The sequence below is a fragment of the Mobula birostris genome, chromosome 5 (assembly GCF_030028105.1).
Source record: "Mobula birostris isolate sMobBir1 chromosome 5, sMobBir1.hap1, whole genome shotgun sequence".
In the NCBI taxonomy this organism is placed as follows: domain Eukaryota; kingdom Metazoa; phylum Chordata; class Chondrichthyes; order Myliobatiformes; family Myliobatidae; genus Mobula; species Mobula birostris.
This window is the reverse complement of record NC_092374.1, coordinates 59,753,385-59,776,798: the sequence shown is the minus strand read 5'-3', so window position 1 is coordinate 59,776,798 and position 23,414 is coordinate 59,753,385. Positions and strand designations below refer to the sequence as shown.

The 23,414-nt window shown below is 42.8% G+C and overlaps 1 protein-coding gene across 1 annotated transcript in view; it reads left to right on the top strand.

Annotated features, from left to right (window-relative positions):
* Positions 1 to 23,414, top strand: part of trpm3 (transient receptor potential cation channel, subfamily M, member 3) — a 357,718-nt gene that overhangs the window by 315,505 nt on the left and 18,799 nt on the right. Inside the window, exons 17-22 of the mRNA XM_072259452.1 lie at positions 1,211 to 1,439; positions 7,248 to 7,415; positions 7,672 to 7,812; positions 15,416 to 15,544; positions 17,468 to 17,719; positions 19,836 to 20,010. Of these exons, the coding sequence (XP_072115553.1) occupies positions 1,211 to 1,439; positions 7,248 to 7,415; positions 7,672 to 7,812; positions 15,416 to 15,544; positions 17,468 to 17,719; positions 19,836 to 20,010 (1,094 nt within the window). The remainder of the gene's footprint in view (positions 1 to 1,210; positions 1,440 to 7,247; positions 7,416 to 7,671; positions 7,813 to 15,415; positions 15,545 to 17,467; positions 17,720 to 19,835; positions 20,011 to 23,414) is intronic.

Genomic DNA, 23,414 nt, shown 5'->3' with positions numbered 1-23,414 from the left:
CAAGCTTGTTCAACCCTGACCCTATTCAATCATAAAGAATAGAAGAGAGAATGACCAGAATGGGTGTGTTTCCTGATTGTGACACAGCCCAGTCAGTGCAGGGTGGCCGGCTTATTTGATAGACTGGGCTGCGTTCACAACTTTCTGCGATTCCTTACACTCCTGGGCAGAGTAGTTGCCACATCAAGCTGTGTTGTATATAAAGCTACGGTAACTGCTCTGCCCAAGACCATAAAAAATTGTGGGGAATCCAAAACTGGGCACGAGATATAAACACAAAATAATCTGCAGATGCTGTTGTCAAAGGAACACTCACAATACGCTGGAGGAACTCAGCAGGTCAGTCAGCATCAGTTGAAAAGATTAGTCGACGTTTCGGGCCGAAACCCTTCGTCAGGACTGAAGGAAGAACTTTGGGGAGGGTTCAAAGAATGCTGGTAGTTGAAAAAAACAGTAATTTTAAGACAAAGGGCTGGAGGAGGGGAAGCAGGGAGGTGATTGGCAGGAGAACAATGCGAAGTAGTAGAAGGAGGCGGAACTATTAGTTCGCATTGTTCTGCTGCCAATCACCTCCCTGCTTCCGCTTCCCCTCCCCCACCCCTTTGTCTTAAAATTACTGTTTTTTTCAACCACCAGCATTCTTCGAACCCTCCCCAAAGTTCTTCCTTCAGTCCTGACGAAGGGTTTCGGCCCAAAACGTCGACTAATCTTTTCAACTGATGCTGACTGACCTGCTGAGTTCCTCCAGCGCATTGTAGTGTTCCTCAGGCACAAGATATAGACAAGATGTTCAGGGTGATGGTAGGGAGTATGTCCTCACACAACAGAGAGCGAAAATATGGAATTCTCTCACTCCATCCCCTTCTCAAAACCTCTAGGATGCTTCATTTCCTGGTGGAGCATGAAAGGATATTGAGCAATGTAATGGAGAGAGTTAAGTTAGATTCAACTATGATTTCATTGAACAATTGAATAGATATGAGGGGCCTCCTCTTCTATCTAACTGCAGGTATTTGAAGTCTGAACAAATCATTAAACACAAAATCAATGATCTTTCCTTTTTATGCCATGCCTGGGCTGACTTGTTTACCACAGACAAGTCCTAAAAGACTGAATGGGTATCTTCCCATTCCAGGAAAAGAACTGAAAATACATGTCGACATGAAGGTTGTAATTTGTGGACCTGACTTAAGAGCTGTTCCTCTTGCAGGGAGTTTGCGCAACTTGCTGTCGAACTACTGGACCAGTCCTACAAGCAGGAGGAGCAGATGGCCATGAAGCTGCTGACCTATGAGCTGAAGAACTGGAGTAACTCCACCTGCCTGCAGCTGGCTGTGGCAGCTAAGCACCGAGACTTCATTGCTCATACGTGCAGTCAGATGCTCCTCACGGACATGTGGATGGGACGGCTGAGGATGCGCAAAAATTCCAGCCTGAAGGTGAGGGGTCAAAGAGTTTTTCAATACAGAATCAAGCAGAGCACCTTTGGAATATCTGTATCTATGTCATACCACATCACACCAATCCATTTCTCCCATAACCCACCATATTTGCTGAGCTACATTGTCTCCAGTGATTAACATCAGGAAATGAGCCAATGTGTCTTCTTACCCGCCACCCTTTTTGAATAAGACAATTAATATTGGCAGTTTCCAATCCTTTTTAACCTCGCTGGAATGTCAGGATTTTTGGAAGATTACAGCTAGTGCAACTAACATTTCAGTGGTCATTTCTTTAGGGTTTTAAGGATGTATATGTCCAGAGAGATGCTATCCCTTTGTTTTATTTCGTACTGGGGTGTGACCACTCTGTGAGTGTAGCCTGTCTGCCAAGGTTAAGACAACCCTTCACTGCACGCAGTAACATCAAAGAGCTGGCAGAAAAATGCACCTGGGAGAAGACTGGTGGAAACAATATGGCCAAGGGGTAGGCAGACAGTGAGCAGAACATTTTGCCAAGTCACAAGAAGAATATATCTAACCATTCCCCCAGCCCACAAATTGAAATATCAACAGACTGTGAACACAAGATTATATATATGGTGGGCTGGGGGAATGGTTAGATATATTGTTCTTGTGTCTTGGCAAAATCTTCTGATATATGTACAATAATGTCCAGATAATCAAATTTAACTATTGAGACCCTCATTATCATGAACAACATATCACATATCACATATCAATCAACATAATCTGATTCACATATCTAAGTTTGTTGATGCACTGCTTTCTGCAAGGTTTAAGTTGTACAAATCACATTGATATGGTTTCACTGCCAAGGTCAGGATTGGATGCCCATATTCAACTCTCTTTCAGAAGGTGCTGGCGAGAAGTTCTTTTGACCTGTGGCATTTTTTTTTTTGTGTAATGGCAGTTTCCTGTAAGGTAGGAAATTCCAGGACTTAAAATGAAGGAATGGCGATTTTCAAGCCAATATATTGTGTGGCATAGAGTGAGCTTGCATGTTTGCATGTATCTGCTATTCTTATCCCTCTCGTCTGTAATTTCAGGTGGTTTTGATGCAGAACATTTTGTAAATTGGTGAAGTACCTTCTGTGGTTGGTACAAAGGCTATGACATTCCACCTTATCTATACTCCTTATAATATTATAAACCTCTATAAGGTCACCCCTCAACCCCTGACGCTCCAGGGAAAATAGTTCCAATTTATCCAAGCTCTCCTTGTCAGGCCTGCACAGGACAGCTAACTAGCCCCAGCTAACAGGAACCATCTGCCACTCATTTCCAACTTACCACCTGCAACCTATTTAAACCCAGCTCTCATCCAGAGCCCTTGTTCACTCATTGAACCAGCCAGCTTATAGCCTTCAGTTACCTTGTTGCCTGTGGAGTTTAGTAGCTGATCCCTCATGGCTTATTATTTTGCAGTTTATTATTGAAATTATTGCTCACTGTTACATCATCTGTGCTGCTCTGATTTTGGATCAAGCCTCCTCCACATTTCTTGACAGAATGAATGAACCAGCAGAGTTTGCTTGCCTAAAGGAAGTCATCCGTCGACATGAGCACATGATCCAGAAGCAGCAGAAAACTACTGACCACCTGCTCACCACTCTCAACCAACTCTCTATCTCAGTACAGGAACCACATGCCAGCCAACCTCTTCCCATTCTGGTCCTTGAACACTTCGACGTATCCCCAACCCAATGCTGCAGTTTCCTGTCCCAGTGCATCTTGCACTTCAAACTGCAGCCTGCTCTGCATTTTACTGACCAAGCCAAGATTGCATTCATCATCTCTCTCTTGACTGGCTGAGATCTGACCTGTGCCTGCGCCAACTGGGACAACGAGACCCCCATTTGCAACAGATATGAGGATCTTACTGCTGAGATGTGTTAGGTTTCCAAACATCTGGAGCTAGAAAGGAGGCAGCAGATCAGATACTTCAACTGCATCAAGGCACATGCTGGATTCTGAATTACACCACGACATTCAGGACCCCACGGCAGAGTGCAGCTCAAATATGGAAGCACTGCTGGCCCGTTACCATCACAGCCTCTGAGCACCTGAAAGACAAGCCGTCTACTAGGAAAATGCCCACTCATTCGAAAACCTCTTAAACTCTGTCCCAGCTATGGACAAGCATCTTCTGCAACAACCCTCCAGATCATCTGCCAGAGACTCCCAGTTCCATTCCCAGAACTAATTCAGGCTGCAGGACCCTCCACAGCAACACTTCCAGAACTCAGGCAACTAGGGAGAGCTCCCTTAACACCCCAAGAGCATTGGTGGAGAAACAACTTGTGCACCTACCGCAGAGCAGCCAACCACCAACTCATCAAATTCCCACTGCGTCTGGGAAACAGCACCATCCAGTAAAGGCGAGAAGCCTTCTATCTAGTAGGCTTCCCTAACACCACCACCCCCCACCCCACCGGCCCTAGTTCCAGTACCATAACCCAACTAACTCCCTCTGTCCTCCATCACACCTTGATAGTTCTACTCGCCCAGGAGACTCTGATAGATTCGGGTGCAGCGGATAGGTTTCTGGACCAGATCTGTGTGTGCAGCTTGGACTTCCTATCGTGCCTATCTCTCACCGCTTCTGCATCACGGCCATTGATGGACGTACCTCGGGGTCTAGGGTGGTCAGAGCGTGCACATGACCTGTATACTTGAGCACTGGACAGCACCTGAAGTCCTTCCCAGTCTTCCTGATCAACTCGCACAACACTCTCTCATTTTGAGTGACCCCTGACTCTCCACTCATGACCCTCACTTTACCTAGTCATCTGGTTCACTGCTGAGTTGGGACCCAACCAACTGGACCACCTGCCTGCAACCACAGTTGACTTCACCCCATTAATCCATGGGGACTGAGGAAACCCTTGGCCTCACCAGACTCCCACAGGAATACCACAACTTAGCTATCGTCTTCGGTAAAAGGAAAGCCAGTACCTTGCCGCCACACAGACCACATGGCAGTGCGACCAACCTCCTCCCCAGGATCATCTGTCCTCCCTCTCCCCTCCTGAGATCCAAGCCATGAATGATTAGATCACTGAAGCACTACAACATGGCTTCATTCAACCATCTCAGTCCCCAGCTAGTCAAAAAGAAAGGTGGGGGTCTTTGTCCCTTTGTGGACTCAACCAAATCACTGTTAAAAATCATTACCCTCTCCCCTTGATGGACAGTGCATTCCAAACAATCTACAGGGCCTAAATCTTCACCAAATGGGATCTGAGAAGCTTGATCCACATCTGCCTGGAGGATGAGTAAGCGACGATGTTTATAACACCCACTGGCTATTATGAATACTTGATGCCATTTAAACGTTCCAACAGTCCAGCTATTTTCCAAGCCTTCATTAACAAAGTTCACCAAGACGTGCAACCTTGATGACACCCTCATCTTCCCCAAGGACCCCCCTCTGTTACGAAACCAACTCTTCGAAAACCAACTCTACTGCAAATTAGAAAAATGTCAGTTCCACAACCCAGTCATTTTACATTCTTTCACATCCTTCCATCATTAAATGACACCAACCAAACTCCCTCAAACAGCTATCATGCATTTGGGGCTTCTCCAACTTCTACTGCCATCTGAAACTATGGCCAAATCGCTGCTCCCCTCACCTCCATCATCAAGTCACCTACCTCATGGATTACCTAATCTTCTGCCTTGGAGCACACTTTCAAAGAGCTCAAGAGACTCTTCACCACTGCTCTGAACCCCTCTGGATTTGTAGTACAGGTGGACACATCTGACATATGGACACATCTGACATGGGTGCCAGAACCATCCTCTCCTAGTGAGGACCAGACAGGAAGACACACCCTTGTGTCTTTTTCTCGTGCAACTCTACACAGTGCTGTTATGGCATAGGAGACAGGAAGCTACTTGTCATTAAGTGGAATGGAGACATTGGTTGATGGGAAACACTGAATTGTTCCCATCTGGACTGACCACCAGAACCTCATTTCCGTACAACAAACCAACTCAACTCAACCCATGACAGACTTGTTGGGTCCTCTTCTTCGAGCAATTCAACTTCACCATCCTCTACCGACCCAGATCCAAGAGCATAAAGGTGGATGCCCAGCTGAAATGGAGATTGATCCTTAGATCATCATTCCATCCTCCCAGATCCTCGCCTATCATCTGGGATCTTGAGAACCAGATCCACCACGATCCTGCTCTGGCTGATACACTTGTCAACCCATATGTGTGCCAGCAGCTATGCACTCTACAGTGCGCCCACTCCTCACCACCCTCCACCCATCCAGGTGCACAACAGACTCAAGATTTCTGCAACACCAATTCTGGTGGCCCACCAGGATCACAGATGTATAGTATGTCAGTTTGTCGCTGCCTGCCCTCAATGTGCCTAGTCCAATGCATCCAACTAGCGGCCCTCCTGACCCCTGCGGCACTTATTGGTCCCTTGCCACCCATTGTCCCTCATCACAGGTTTGCCACCTTCTGTTGGGACCACAGTGATCATGTGGACTGGTTCTCCACAGCAACGCACTCCACTGCCTTCCTCAGATTTCCATCAGCTGCTGAGACAACAAACCTGGTTCTCCAACATGCAGCTCGCCTCTACAGACATTGTGTTGGACTAGGGCCCACAATTTGTCTCCTATTTTTGACAAGCCTTCTGTTCCCTCCTCCGCACCTCAGTGAGTTTGTCCTCTGGCTATCACCCGTAGACCAACGGTCAGTCTGAAAGAGCCAATCAGCAAGTGGAGAAGTTTCTGTGATGCTTCAGGGCATCTAACCCTTCCACATGAAAGATGTAGCTGCTGTGGGCTGAGCTGTCCCACAGTTTATACAGCTTCTCTGTCACCCTTTGAAGTGCTTTATTGCTACCAACTCCCCTTGTTCCAATGGAGGAGCCAACGACAGTGGTACCGTCGTCGGGGTCCTGGTTCGCTGTTGCTGGAATGCTTGGAAGAGGGCACAGGGAGGATAATCATGGCAACACTCAACCTGACTACTCCGGCCTGGGGAGTACCCATTTAAGTCTGTTCCTCCAGAACCCAGGATGGTGGAGGGTGGTCCAGTGTACATGGTTCACTGATTGATGGATTGACGTTGTTGTGGATGCGTCTGCAGTACCTGGTCGGCTGGGAATGGTATGGCCTGAAGAAGAGGTCTTAAATGCTGTCCAGATTCATCTTGGATCCATTGTTCATCGAGCAGTTCCACTGCACCCATCCAGATCAACCTGGGCCATTGGGTGCTGGCCGTGGTGGTGGGGGGGCGAGTGGAGGTTCCTGTCAGTCCTGCACAGGCAGGTACCTCCCAGTCTCTATCCAGCTAACAAGAATCACCGGCCATTCATTTCCAACTCATCACCTGCAGCCTATTTAAACCCAGCCCTCATCCATAACCATTGATCTCCCATTGAACCAGCCAGCCTCAACTAGATGCTCCTAGCCTTCAGTTACCTTGTTGCCTGTGATGTTTAGTGCCTGTTCTCTCTTGTTTCAAGGCTCCTCATGACTTATTATTTTGCACTTTATTATTAAAGTTGTAGCTCATTACTGCTTGTCTCGGTGCTCTGCTTGTGGGTCAAACCTGCTCTACGTTTCCTGACACTCCTTACAACTCAATTAGCTTGCAACATTTATCAATATAATTCACATTGTATACCATAAATTGTCTTAGAAACAGAATCCACCAAATGTACTTTTTAAACAGAAAATTGCCTTCTATTTCATTGTTTGGGATTGGAAGGATAATTCTAAACATACTTAAAACTTGCTATTTTTCCCCAAGGTAATTCTGGGAATCCTACTACCCCCATCAATCCTCAGCCTGGAATTTAAGAATAAAAATGAGATGTCATACATGCCCCACAGCCAGGAGTCACCTTTACTCGGGAAAGAAGGGGAGGAGCCTGAGAAACCAGTTAAAGAAAAGGAGGAAGAGGATATGGAGTTCACAGTAAGCAATCACAATAGATATCTATAACTTTAAAGATCTCCTGTAGCCATTCCATTCAGCAAATCTGTGGAATTCATTGCTAAATGTCATCTGTTAAATGTCAATGTAAAGCGATTAGACTCTTCTTTGGAGATGATCATTGGAATGAAGTTGGCTTTCAGTGTCTTTGAGGAAATGCCATGTTTTTATGAATGACCAACATTGGCCAGTGAAAAGCAGGTTCACGTCACAATATTGAACAATATGTGACTTTCAGGCAATGCTTGATGGGGTGAGTGGAGAATCGGCTCGAAAGAAAAACGAAGAAGAAGTACCAACAGTACACAGAATGATCCCATTTGGAAGAAAAATCTATGAATTCTACAGTGCTCCAATTGTTAAGTTCTGGTTTCATACGGTAAGGAACAAAAGGAAGAATTTGGTTGCAAACAGTATAAAAGAAGTGTGATTGTCACATTGCCAGGAACTGTTAATTGCTGCACTAATGAGAACTGAAAGAAAGGTAGCAATCTCAGAAACTCTGAGAGATCATTAGTTAAAAATAGCATCTCATAGCAATGTAAATCAAAACCATTGTGTTAATGGTTCATAGGGAAAATGTCATTGCCATTTGCAGTCAACTACTTGACTGATCATTTATCTCAAAATTCCTTCTTTCTGGTTTCAAATTTGGGTTTATTGTCATATGCACAAATACATGTATGTAAAATTGCAAGAAAATGCACTACAGGCACATAGCATCAAATACACAACATTCACAAGAAAAATATAAATTAATAATAAATTATACACAATTGCACAAGAAAGAACACAAATAGAACAAAGTTGATTGTACAGCAAAGTGGTTATAGTGTTTCTATACTAAGGTAGGGTTAAGGTTGTTCAGACGGTTTCAAGAAATGAATGGATGAAGGGAAGTAGCTATTCTTGAACCTGATGGCGTGGGATTTCAGGTTTGTATACCTTCTGCCCGATGATAGCTGTGAGAAGGTGCCATGGCCCAGACTTTGGTGATCTTTGATGAAAGATATTGCCTTCTTAAGGTACTGCCTCACATTTGCTCATGATGTATTGCACACTTAAATTGCTGTACTAGACCACGATACAACCAGTCAGGATATCTTCAACTCTACATCTACAGAACTTTATTAGTGTGTGCGTATAGCTGACAAGAGAATAGTCATACCCATCACCAATTCCCTTTGAGGAGGTAGTCATGAGGTGCTTTCTTGAACTGATGTAGTTCTTTTGGTGTTGTTAAAGCTCCAGGACTTAGAACCAGTGACAATCAAGGAATGACTAATGGCTCATAGGGAAAAGTAATTGCATTCTGTTTGTTCTGCTGTCTACATCTGTCCTATTGATAGAGGTTAAGGTTTATTAACTCTTACATAACCTGATCAGAAATTACATGGCTGTTCATTTTTGGCAAAACCATCATTTGCTGCAGCAATCACCTTGATTCCATACAGTTCTTCATTTTAGTAGCTCTTGCTATCAATAAAAGCACCATAATGAAACACATTTGCATTTCAGTAGTGCCATACTGAAATGGAGCTTATACCATGCAGTGAAACAAGTTAGGAAAGTTGACTTAAAATCATTTGAAGATAACTTGAAACAAGAAGGATATGCATATTTATGGCACTTCCACACAGCTAACAGGATGCCCCAAAATATTTCACAGGCAGTGAAGTATTTTCAAAGTATCTTTATTACATATAACATAGAACACAGACATTACAGCGCAGTACAGGACCTTTTAACTTAATCTAAGTTCAATCTAACCCTTCTGTCCTATATAGCCCCACATTTTTCCATCATCTGTGTGCCTAAGAGTTTTTTAAATGCCCCTAATGTATCTGCCTCTGGCAGAACGCGGCAGTGTTACATGCACCCACTACCCTGTGCAAGAAATATACCGCTTATATCCATCCGCCCGCCCATATTTTCCTCCAAACACCTTAAAATTACTGTATGTGTCCTTGTACTAGCCACTTCCGCCCTGGGAAAAAGTCTCTGTCTATCCATTCGATCTATGCCTCTTATCATCTTGTACACCTCTATCAAGTCACTTCTCATCTTACCTTTGCTTCAAGGAGAAAAGCCCTAGCTCACTCAACTTATCATCATAAGGCATGCCTTCTAGTCCAGGCAGTATCTTGGAAAATATCCTTTTCACCGTCTCTAAAGCATCCTCATCCTTCCTACAATGAAGCAACCAGAATTGAACACAATATTCCAACTGTGGTCTATTGTTTGAACATTAAAAGCAAATTTGTGCACAGAAAGCTCCCAAAGCTAGCAAAATGATCAAATATTTGGAAAACAAATAAAACTGCTAATGCTGGAATCAAGTCAAGTCAAGTTTATTGTTATTTAACTACATACATGTATACTGTCAGACAAGACAACATTCCTCTGGACCACGATGTAAAGCATAGTGATACACATGACACGCAATAATTTAGAATAAAATCTACAAATTATGTATAAATAAACAAAGTAAAGTGCATAAACTGAATATTGTAAGGTACAGAACAAATAAACCAGTGACACTTTGAATGCAATGTGGCAGGGAGTTCAAAGGCCTAGTGCCTGAGGGAAGAAGCAGTTTCCTAATCCTGACTGTTTTTATCTGTATGCAATGGAGTCTCCTGCCTGATGGTTGAAAGTCAAAGAGGATGTTGGTAGATGGGTGAGTGGGTTGGGTGAGTATTGTGAGCAGTTTTGGGCCCCTTATCTAAGAAAGGATATGCTGGCATTGGAGAAGGTCCAGAGGTGGTTCACAAGAATTATCCTGGGAATGACAGGGTTAATGTATGTGAAGCATTTGATTGCTCTGGGCCTGTACTCACCGAAGTTCAGAAAAATGAGGGGGTATTTCATTGAAACCTATCGAATATTGAAAGGCCTAGACAGAGTGGACATGGAGAGGTTACTTCCTATAGTGGGAGAGTCTAGGGCCAGAGGGCACAGCCTCAGATTACAAGGATGTCCCTTTACAGCAGAAATAAAGAGGAATTTATTTGGCCAGAGGGTGGTGAATCTGTGGAATTCATTGCCACACTCAGCTGAGGAACCAAGTTATTGGGTATATTTAAAGTGGAGGTTGATACGCTTTTGACTAGTTAGGGTATCAAAGGTAAATACAAAATACTCTGCAGATGCTGGGGTCAAAGCAACACTCACAACATGGTGGAGGAACTCAGCAGGTTGGGCAGCATCCGTGGAAACGATCAGTCAATGTTTCGGGCCGGAACCCTTCGTCAGGACCAAGGCTTCCGGCCCGAAACATTGACTGATCATTTCCACGGATGCTGCCCAACCTGCTGAGTGCCTCCAGCATGTTGCAGGGTATCAAAGGGTAGGGGGAAGGTAGGAGAATGGGCTTGAGAGGGATAATAAATAAGCCATATGGAATGATGGGAGAAGACTTGATGGGCTGAAAGGCCTAATTCTGCTTCTATGTCTTATGGTCTTACCCTGCCCCTTCCCACTCCTTTGTTTTCTTCGTGTACCTTTGAGAGGAGAGAGCAGCAGGTTGGGTGAGCCCCTCTGTGAGTCACATGTGACATTTCCCACAAGGGTTCACACTGATCCCTGGGATTCTGACAATCACCAGCCTTCATTCAATGTATGTTAGGAGTTTCCTATCATGGTATCCTTTCCTTCCAACCACCAAGACCTGAATGAAACTTATTTTAATGATAGCAATGAAGCCGGAGCTATTGGCATGCATAAAACTGACAGGCATGTTGGGTTTTCTGCACTGCAGTGGTGGGACACGGAAGTCACTAACTCAGAGCATGTCATCATAGTCTGCTGTTGATGATCTTCTCTGACACAACCAAAGGAAGTCATTTGAATTGATGTGAATTTCTGCTCTTTGCAAACCAGTCCCCATAAAAATTACTCTGAAAAGTTTACTCTTGGTTATCAAGCTCTAGAGTCATAGAGTCATTCAGAGTACAACACACAAACAGACCCTTCAGCGCATCTAGTCCATGCTGATCCACTTAAACTACCTACTTCCGATCAGCCTGCAATGGGACCATAGCCCTCCAATAATATAATGCTCTAAATAATATTAATAGAACACAAAATCATAATTATTGTTTAGTGAACTTCCCTGATCTAATATATGTGCACATCGCAATTTTAACACATTATAATTACAAAACTGATGTTTAATTTTTAAGATGTATTTATAATATCTTCTATGACAATTATAAGTTCCTATCTTTTTTTAACTTACTGTATACATAGAACATAGAATAGTACAGCACAGTACAGGCCCTTCGGCCCACAATGTTGTGCCGACCCTCAAACCCTGCCTCCCATATAAGCCCCCACCTTAAATTCCTCCATATACCTGTCTAGTAGTCTCTTAAACTTCACTAGTGTATCTGCCTCCACCACTGACTCAGGCAGTGCATTCCGCGCACCAACCACTCTCTGAGTAAAAAACCTTCCTCTAATATCCCCCTTGAACTTCCCACCCCTTAACTTAAAGCCATGTCCTCTTGTATTGAGCAGTGGTGCCCTGGGGAAGAGGCACTGGCTATCCACTCTATCTATTCCTCTTATTATCTTGTACACCTCTATCATGTCTCCTCTCATCCTCTTTCTCTCCAAAGAGTAAAGCCCTAGCTCCCTTAATCTCTGATCATAATGCATACTCTCTAAACCAGGCAGCATCCTGGTAAATCTCCTCTGTACCCTTTCCAATGCTTCCACATCCTTCCTATAGTGAGGTGACCAGAACTGGACACAATACTCCAAGTGTGGCCTAACCAGAGTTTTATAGAGCTGCATCATTACATCGCCACTCTTAAACTCTATCCCTGGACTTATGAAAGCTAACACCACATAAGCTTTCTTAACTACCCTATCCACCTGTGAGGCAACTTTCAGGGATATGTGGACATGTACCCCGAGATCCCTCTGCTCCTCCACACTACCAAGTATCCTGCCATTTACTTTGTACTCTGCCTTGGAGTTTGTCCTTCCAAAGTGTACCACCTCACACTTCTCCGGGTTGAACTCCATCTGCCACTTCTCAGCCCACTTCTGCATCCTATCAATGTCTCTCTGCAATCTTTGACAATCCTCTACACTATCTACAACACCACCAACCTTTGTGTCGTCTGCAAACTTGCCAACCCACCCTTCTACCCCCACATCCAGGTCGTTAATAAAAATCACAAAAGCAGAGGTCCCAGAATAGATCCTTGTGGGACACCACTAGTCACAATCCTCCAATCTGAATGTACTCCCTCCACCACGACCCTCTGCCTTCTGCAGGCAAGCCAATTCTGAATCCACCTGGCCAAACTTCCCTGGATCCCATGCCTTCTAACTTTCTGAATAAGCCTACCGTGTGGAACATTGTCAAATGCCTTACTAAAATCCATATAGATCACATCCACTGCACTACCCTCATGAATGTGCCTGGTCACCTCCTCAAAGAACTCTATCAGGCTTGTTAGACACGATCTGCCCTTCACAAAGCCATGCTGACCGTCCCTGATCAGACCATGATTCTCTAAATGCCTATAGATCCTATCTCTGAGAATCTTTTCCAACAGCTTTCCCACCACAGACGTAAGGCTCACTGGTCTATACCTACCCGGACTATCCCTACTACCTTTTTTGAACAAGGGAACAACATTCGCCTCCCTCCAATCCTCCGGTACCATTCCCGTGGACAACGAGGACATAAAGATCCTAGCCAGAGGCTCAGCAATCTCTTCTCTCGCCTCGTGGAACAGCCTGGGGAATATTCCGTCAGGCTCCGGGGACTTATCTGTCCTAATATATTTTAACAACTCCAACACCTCCTCTCCCTTAATATCAACATGCTCCAGAACATCAACCTCATTCATATTGTCCTCACCATCATCAAGTTCCCTCTCATTGGGGAATACCGAAGAGAAGTATTCATTGAGAACCTTGCTCACTTCCACAGCCTCCAGGCACATCTTCCCACCTTTATCTCTAATCGGTCCTACCTTCACTCCTGTCATCCTTTTTTTCTTCACATAATTGAAGAATGCCTTGGGGTTTTCCTTTACCCTACTCGCCAAGGCCTTCTCAGCCCCTTCTTAAGCTCCTTTCTTGCTTCCCTATATTCCTCAATAGACCCATCTGATCCTTGCTTCCTAAACCTCATGTATGCTGCCTCCTTCCACCTGACTAGATTTTCCACCTCACTTGTCACCCATAGTTCCTTCACCCTACCGTTCTTTATCTTCCTCACCGGGACAAATTTATCCCTTACATCCTGCAAGAGATCTCTAAACATCGACCACATGTCCATAGTACATTTCCCTGCAAAAACATCATCCCAATTCACACCCACAAGTTCCAGCCTTATAGGCCCATAATTTGCCTTTCCCCAATTAAAAATTTTCCTGTCCTCTTTGATTCTATCCTTTTCCATGATAATTATAAAGGCCAGGGAGCGGTGGTCACTGTCCCCCAGATGCTCACCCACTGAGAGATCTGTGACCTGACCCGGTTCATTACCTAGTACTAGATCTAGTATGGCATTCCCCCTGGTCGGCCTGTCCAATAAACTCACAGAATAATTTCCAAATGAAGGTCAGCTGGTAAATTGGGAAAGTGGCCTATAATTTGTATGGTTTAGTTTCAGGTGAGATAAAAGAATGTAGGAGTTTGTGTACTTATGCACCAACTGCTAATGATTGCAGCAAAGTTAACTATGTCATTAAAACTGTAAATCAAGAATTAGCATGTGTTTCAAGAGGGATAGAATTGAAAAGCAGAGAAGTTCTGCTAAACCCAGACATCCCACCTCTCCCGGAACTTCCGGGAGTCTCCCGCATATTAATAGTGGCTCCCTGATGCCCGTAAATTATATACAATATCACGAAAATCAATTTTTTTGAGAGCAAGCGAGAGAGAAAGCAAGAGAGAGAGAGCAAGAGAGAAAGCAAGACAGAGCACACCAGCGAGAGCGAAGGCAAGCGAGAGCGCGATCGAGAAAGCGAGAGCGAGCAAGAAAGCAAGCAAGAGCGCTTGAGAGCGCACGAGAGAGAGAGCACGCGAGCGAGCGTGCACCATTGCAGAGTGTTCCAAAAAAATATTAACCGTACATCACTCCAGACTACCCTAAAGTGTACCCCTGCCTAATAAAGGTCAAAATAATGAGTGTTGCTCGCTGCACTGTTTGCAACAATGACTTTTCTAATGCCCATGGTGGGTTAAGACTATAAAAGACATGTTGAGGTGAGTTTAACAGGTGTCATTTGTTCATTATCATAGCTAACATTATTTAAACTAGCTAGCTAGCTGCTAAGGAGCTACTCTATTGCAGACATCCCACCTCCCCCAGAAGTTTCCCGCAAATTGATGGTGCTACCTCCCTGAAATGAGTTTTTGCAGGGTGGGATGTCTGTAAACCGGTTTTAAACCTTAGTTTCATGACACTTTAGAGTATTGCATGTGATTCTAGTTATTGTATTATAAAATGGAAACGGGTGCAGAGATTTACAGGAATGAAACCAGGTATCCAAAGGTAGACATTATGGTGAATATACTGGTCCAGTTTCCTTCTGAGAAAAAAGGTCTGAATATCCGAAAGACACATTTCAAATGAAAGGTTTTGTTACAGAAGCTATCGATGAGAGTTGGACATAAAGAGATCCAATAGGGAATTCAGAAGAAACCTCGTGACTCAAACAGCAGGGAGAATATGGATCTTGCTACCACAGAGAGTGGTTAAAGCAAATACTATAGATGCTCTTAAGGGAAGATGTGCAAGCATTTGAGGGAAAAGTAAGTAAAGGGGTTTCACTGATAAATCCAGGTCTAGAAGTATGGGGGAGGCTCAAGAGAGGCACCAAACACCAGCATGGACTGCTGGGCCAAACAGAACATTTTTGTGCTTGTACATTCAGTGTAATCTTATAGAAGACTTCAGCCAGTCTTATGGAATGTTGCTGATATACTGCGGTGTGATTCCTGTCAAACAGCTGGCATACTTTGGCTATCTGATGCTTTTTAATTACATCGTTTTGGTGAAGATGGAGCGGTGGCCATCAGTACAGGAGTGGATAGTCATTTCTTACATCTTCACACTCGGCATAGAGAAGATGCGAGAGGTAAGCTTGACAGGAACTTGCATTTATATTGCGCTTTTATATTAAACCCTCCCAAGTTACTTTACAAAAGCAAATCATTTAACACTGGGTCATGTGAGAAAATGTTAGGAGTGGTGACCAAAAGTTTAGTCAAAGAGGAAGGATTTAACAGCTTTCAACAGCTGAAAGCATAGACATAAATGAAACAAAGGAGTTTCTGTGTGCACATTGGACCAGAACTGTTGAAGCAGTAAAATTATCGAGAGTAATAAAGAAGGCGATGAAGCTGTAAAGGAATCTGAGCAGATGGATGAGAAGCTGTTATGTACGTACGTATATCACTGTTTGTGGATAGGTACGATCTCATTTTCACAGTACTGGATGTTGTTTCACTGCAATATGTGAATGAGCTAAACTTTGTTAAAGCAGGCAAGGCCAGCTCACCAGGGATTCAGGAAACTGTGTTTCTAACTGTGATCAAATACCAGTTCAGTTTCCACAAAGTGGATAGGAGGGATTACGATTCCCATCAGCACCACGACCAACCATTTAGGGCCAATCTATTAATATGCCCCCATAGGTGGTTCACTGGTTCCTGTCTCTGACAGGAATTAAAATTAAGGGGAGTGGAATCATCACTGCAGTTACTGCCTGTACTAACACTTCATCTTCATCTGTCTAACGCTTCATCAGAACACAAACTCTCTCTTAACCACTATGGTTTGACCATAATCTCTGGACATGCTGGTGGAACAAGCACCGGCAGAATGGACAATAACCTTTTTCCATTCCCAAACAATTTACTTTTCTCTCATTGTCCGTCTGTCTGTCTCTCTGTTTCTTTCTCTCTCCATCATTCTTTCTCCCTCTATCTACCTATCAAGATACAGTGCAGAATAGGCCCTTCCAGCCCGAGCTGCACCACCCAGCGACCCCCAATTTAATCCTATGTGTCTATTTTGAATGTCTTGTCTTGTGTTCTGGTTTAGTCATGCTGTCGATGGCCAGAAACAACATTTGAACACTGTTGTGTATTAAGGGCAGAGATTGATAAGAGGGTTAAGGGCTATGGGGAGAAGGTGAATGAATGGGGCTGAAAAAAATTCAGTCACAATTGAATGGCGGAGTAAATTCAATGTGTCAAATGGCCTAATTCTGTTCCAATATACCCAGAGGCCACATTATTAGGTACCTCCTGTAACTAATAAAGTGGCTGGTGAGTGTATGTTTGTGGTCTTCTGCCGCTGTAGCCTATCCACTTCAAGGTTGAAACATGCTGTGCGTTCAGAGATGCTCTTCTCCACACCACTGTTGTGACGTGTGGTTATTTGAGTTACCGTTGCCTTCCTGTCAGGTTGACCCAGTTTGGCCATTCTCTTCTGACCTCTCACATTAGCAAGGCACTTTTGCCCACAGAACTGCCGCTCACTAGATGTTCTTCATTTTTCTCACCATTCTCTATAAACTCTAGAGACTGTTGTGCATGAAAATTGCCGGGTTCAGCACTTTCTGAGATACACAAACCACCCCATCTAGCACCAACAATCATTCCATGACCAACGCCACTAAGATCGCATTTCTTCCCCATTCTATTGTTGGTCTGAGCAACAGCTGAACCTCTTGACCATGTCTGCATGCTTTTATGCATTGAGTTACTGCCACATGATTGACTGATTAGATATTTATATTAACAAGCAGATGTACAGGTGTACCTAATAAAGAGTCCACTGACTGTATCTTCTAGTCTTACTTGGTATAGTTATGCCGTAACTGAATGCACCAGTATCTCTCAACTTAAATAGTTCCATTTGTACCCTTTCCTGTACTCACCAGCCTCAAAGCTCAATCCGTGAGTGGCTAAGGATCTTAGCTCTGATACTGCTAAGCACTGTTTACCCTGCTGCTCTGTTCCATTGAATTAACACCATTATTTGGCTTGATCAGATCCTGATGTCAGAGCCTGGTAAGCTATTGCAGAAAGTGAAGGTCTGGCTGCAGGAGTACTGGAACATCACCGACCTCATGGCTATCCTGCTTTTCTCTGTGGGGATGGTGCTACGCCTGCAGGAGAAGCCATACATGAGCTACGGCCGGGTCATCTACTGCGTTAACATCATTTACTGGTACATTCGCCTATTAGACATCTTCGGGGTCAACAAGTATCTGGGGCCTTATGTCATGATGATTGGAAAAATGGTAAGATAAATAAGCTACTTAATCAGTGAGCTCATTCCTGAAATTCAGCTCGGGGCACAGATATTAGTACCATAACCGACAGGCAGCAACTACCAGGGAAGGCTGGGTAGCTGGGCTTCTATTTGAAAAGGGGGCGGCCACAGGTTATTGAGATAGATCTACTTAAGATTATGGATTGGCTTGACAGTTTGAATGTAGAGATATTTCTATTTGCATGTAGGACCGGAAAGAGGGCCATAAATGTTTTTTTTTTAAAAAGTAACTAATAAATTCAATGTGGAATTCAGGAGCCATGTCCTTATCTAGAGGGTAGTGAGAGTTTGGGGTACCCTCCATGGAATGGTTGAGATGAATAGCAGAGATGCATTTAACAGGAATCTGGATAAACCGAGCAGGAAAAGCAGCAGAAATTATAATAGGATACAATGAAGAATAGTGGGAGGAGACTTGAGAGAATAAAGAATGGTACAGACCAGTTGGGCTAAATGGTCTCGTTCTGTTCTGTGATTCTGTATTATTCTATGTGAATGCATGTTACAAAATCTCTCTTTTAAAATAACTTATGTGGTTACTTCAAAGCATTGAAATATTATGTTTCTGAGTGGAGAAGTTTAACCTCAGCATGGATATATTGACACAACACAGAATCGCTAGAATAACACTAGAGGTAATACGGTAAAATTACAAGCAGGAATTGTGTCAACCAGGATCATATTCCCTTGAACTGGATGACAATTGGGTATAGAATTGATTTGTTTAGGATGAGCAAGGATATGATGACAAAGACTATTTGCTTTGGTGTGCAGAACACACAGCAAATGTGAAGTAAGCTTCAGGCTGCTGGAGACATTTCTTCACAAAAATAGGAATTGGAAATCTGAAATTCCTTCCCCAAGAAGTAACTGGGCCAGGGTATTATTCAAATATTCCAGCACTAAAATCATTAAATCATGAGTTCATTAAAAGAATCAAGGGGAATGCAACAACATCACGTAATTAAGGGATTTAGACAGAGTAGAAAGAATATATGTTTTACTCCAGTTCCTGAAAGTATTTTCACAAAAACATTTCATTTTAAAGTAATTTTTGGTTTGTTATGCTGCATTTACATGAAATAGCATTGTTGTAAATCAAATTTCAAATTTCATTCACTTATTCTTTATCAAGAATGCAAAGAAAAGAATGAAAAAGGTGCATTTTATTATGTCCTTTCTATGATGGTATGAATGGAGATAAAAAGAATTAATTCAAAGGAAATAGATCAGATTTTATTTTATTTTGAAGATCACATAAAACTTTGCCAACTATCCCAGCACTGGTACTCTGAAGATGGACTGGAAATTTCAGACATGTTTCCAAAACCAACTTTCCATAAGGTTATGTTTGGTATGGCACCTTAGGAATGGTTTGCTTTCCCTACAAATCATTCTATTACCAGATAAACGGAATGGTTAAGAAAAACTACTAATCACATAAAAATGGCACATTAGCCCAAAGAACAGCAACAAATACATTCAAGGTGTACCACTTCATCTTCTTCCTCCTCTAATGATTTCTTATGAACTTTGTCACATGTTCCTCTCTCTCCTTCAATTCCCTGTTTCCTGCCATCTTCCTGTATTGGATTACTCCAAAAGGAAATCTCCATTGGGAATCCTGTACTCACATGGGGAAGTACAGGACATAATTTCTCAGGCAGGTTACCCATGGTAGGGGAAAAAAGTAATGGGGAGAATTTGTCCTTAAGTTGACCTCCATATAAAAATATACCAGGACTAAAAGGGTTAAAAATGAGGCTTGGTTGCATAGACAAGTTTTTTTTTAGAAGCAAAGGTGATTTAGATATGATTGCAAGGGTAGACATAGTGAAACTGTTTCCTCTGGTGAGGGAGCTAAGGACAAGGAAGAAGTCGAGAACTAAATTCTGTCAAAGGGGTGTTAAAACCTGGTACTCTTCCTTCCTCAAAAAATTGTTGCGGAAGCATTAGGAGTAGATGAGTGAAGATGCAGATGGTCTATAGTCCAATGAAGAGCAGAATCATTTGAGCGGGCTGAATGGTGTCCTCTCTTCCCAGGTTACTAATATTGCTTTTTTTCTCAACCTCACTGCTTGTAGATGATCGACATGATGTACTTTGTCATCATCATGCTGGTAATTTTAATGAGCTTTGGAGTGGCCCGCCAAGCAATACTTCACCCCAATGAAGATCCGTCCTGGAGGCTGGCAAGAAACATTTTCTACATGCCCTATTGGATGATCTATGGAGAAGTGTTCGCTGACCAAATTGACCGTGAGTGAACATGGGTTACTATGGATGGCAATAGATACCAAAAAGTCACTGTTAATTGTCTGCCGGGGAATGTGTGCAGTGTTGATTCCCCATGGATGACTAGGATGTCTATGAATGGTTAAGAATAAATATGAATGAGGAGGGGGCAACTATGAGAGAGAGAAACCTTACATTAATATGAGCATGTGTAGGTGACCTGCGGGTAACTGTGCTTAACCAGGAATACTTGCAATACTAGTGATTGAGTACATGTGACTGTCAGTTACCCTGCAGGTGCTTGAGGGCCTGCTTATGCCTTGGAAAGATTTTGTAATGTCCATCTAAACCTAAATTACTGACAGCAACCAGGCTTTAAAGCAAATTAAAATACTGTGTGCCAAATATTCCACATGTATAGCAATAAAAAAGATGGGAATTCTGTTTCTACACTTCCAAAAATGATTACTTGAAGCATTCCATTTACTAATCATTAAAAGTTTACTAATCACATAACAAATGGCACATTGAACAGCAACAACTTGAATTTATGTAGCACCTGTAAATAAAGTAAAACATCTCAAGTGGCTTCATGGGAATTTTATCAAATAAAATGCAATACCAAACTACCTGAAGGAATATATTAGTACAAAATAAAATATTGCATATGTTAACAATCTGAAATTGAAATAAAAATGTAGGTAATACAGAAAATGCAGATCAGTTAACATCTGTACAGAGAAAACAAGTTAATGCTTCAGTTGGATCATCTTTCTCGTTGTGATAAATTAATAATACCTACTTCTTCCTCAGCTATTGACAATTGATTTGTTGGAGGTTTCCAGCATTTCCTGTTGGGAATAGTGCAGATGACCACAAACTTGTTCACGTGGAATATCTAAAGGATTGCAGGAAGGAAAGAAATAGAGCCAGGGAGATTTGTAGAGAAAGACACACAATGTTGGGTCATGGCAGCTGAAGGCACTGCTGCCAAAGATGGCCATGATGATGGTATGGAATGTTGACGAGGCTAGATATCTCTGAGGTTAATAGGGCTAGAGGAAATTACTGAGGTAGAAAGCAGAAAGAGCATTGAGGAATTTGAAAAGATTGACAGATGGGAATAAACAATACGGTCCAGAAGTCCAGAACAAGTGAGCATTGAGATTAGGGCCAGCCTGTTCCTCACAAAAATCATAGGGAATTAGGAACAACTCCTCTCCCCAGACTGGCCCAAAATCTGTTTAGGTTGAAGTCATTAGGAAATTTCAAAGCAGCAAACTATTTTTTTTTTGCTAAGCAAAGTGTATGAAAGTTATGGAGGCAAGATATGGATCAGGTGATATCTAACTGAACGTTGAATGATGGAGTTGGCTCAAGGAAATGAGAAACTTCCTCCTGTTCTTATAAAATGGATTGGATCAAAATTCACCCTAGTTAACAATTGGTCTCAAGGCACATAAAACGGTACAACATAAATCAGATAATGACTCGTTGACTTACCATTTATTCATGTGGAGCTGTTTTCTTTTTCCTGTATATTTTGAAGTTATATTTTTAATTTCTGATCTTTTCCCCCTTTTATTATTTTGCTCCTACCTTGCACTGTGAACTGTCAACATGTTGGACTCCATTTTCATCCAGGGAAAAGCTCATCATTATTTAGGTTGGTTGATTCATGTTTATGTTTCTCCATTCCTAGTATCCTTCTTCACGAACCATTTTGAGTTTGGTTCCACAAGCTGTGGGGGCAAGACTAGCAAATGTACTTAACTTAATTCCAGAACTCTTAATGGAAGAGCTATGCCTCCAAGAGGACCACAACCTTGTCACGGTCTGGAGGCTTGCATGCCTCAATGACCTGGAGAGCTATGTTGGCTGGCTGGATTCAGGGCTTTCTGCATTGGTTCTTGGTGGGGTCACCCATGCCAAACAAGTCAAAGGGTAGAGGCCAGACTAAGAATGGTCCACCAGTCCTCCAGGTTTGGGAGTTCAGCTCAGGGCTAACAACCCTGACTGGTAAAACAGAATTGTTATGGAAACAGCAGTGAAGAATCCTTCTACATCTGAGCGTGATGGTATTCTTGAGTCCACACCTAGGATTTGCATGACTGACAATATTGAACACCGAGCGGAAGCTACTGACATGATGAAGGAAGGCCTGAACACCACCGGAGATGGCGGACCTTCATTGCTGCGCTAAACATCAATGGCATAATGGGCAGTAACATCAGCCAATGGTTAACACCCTAACTAACATCTGAGTCAAAAGGCTGCAGGTTCAAATCTCACTCAAAAGATTCAAAGTACATTTACTATCAAGGAATGTATTAATTATACAACCTTGAGATTCACCTGCTTACACGCAGCCACAAAGCAAGAAACCCAAAAGAACCCAATCTTAAAACAACACTCAATGCACAGAGAAAGAGAAAACACAAATCATGCAAACAATAAAAGCAAGCAACAGCATTCTGAACCAAATTGAGTCCATAGGCCCAGAGCCTGGAGCAGCTAGAGTAGGCCCATAGCCTTAGCTTCAGTTCATCACACTCTCTATAAGTGAGCTTAAAGTATCTAGGTGGACATTCCTGTGCAATGCAAAATGTGGCACCTTGAAAATATCACTTTAAACAATGTCCCTTTTGCACTTTGACATAAATGAATTTATGGGACTATTTCAAAAACAAGAGCAGAATTTTCTTAGTCAGCATCACCAACAAAAGAAAGACAGATTATCTGGGCACAATAGCATATCTGTGAGATCTTCATGTGTGCGTTTTCTGCCACTGAGTTTCTTCGAGCACTTCAAAGTCACTTATCGTCTCTGAGAAGACCTGTGGTCATGAAATGTACAGTGAAAATTAAAGCCTTATATAAAAGCCTTAATGTGTTAAATGTGGCTCAAGTTTTAATCGTATATGGCATTTCCATGGGGTTGGGATGACCTATCTGCTTTGTACCCGTTGAGGTCCTGTTAAAGTATGCTGTAATATGGGAAACAGCACCAGTTAGTGCTCAGCAATCTTCCACAATCAGAAATCTGAGAAAAACCAGTTAATTTGTCATGTTGTTTTATGGATAAATGTTGATTAGGACATTGCATAACATCTTTCCATAACGGCAACAGCCAGCAGAGGAGGTCTTTCACTGAAACATCAGAATGAAATCAAACCTAACCTTGGCTGCGGACCCCAATGTAAGAATGATTAAGCAGCTGGAAATGACTTACTGTATGACTATATAAATTACACCACCACCACTTGGTACTGGAAAAGGGAGGGAGGCTTCTGATCAGACCCCAGTCATAAAGGTGAGGGCAGTTCTCATTGAATTCTTTCTGAAGATTTTGTTACACAGCCTCCCATTGGTCGCTGGTTTGTACATCTTGGCAACACACACCATCAGTAGGAAAGCAAATGGGCTCT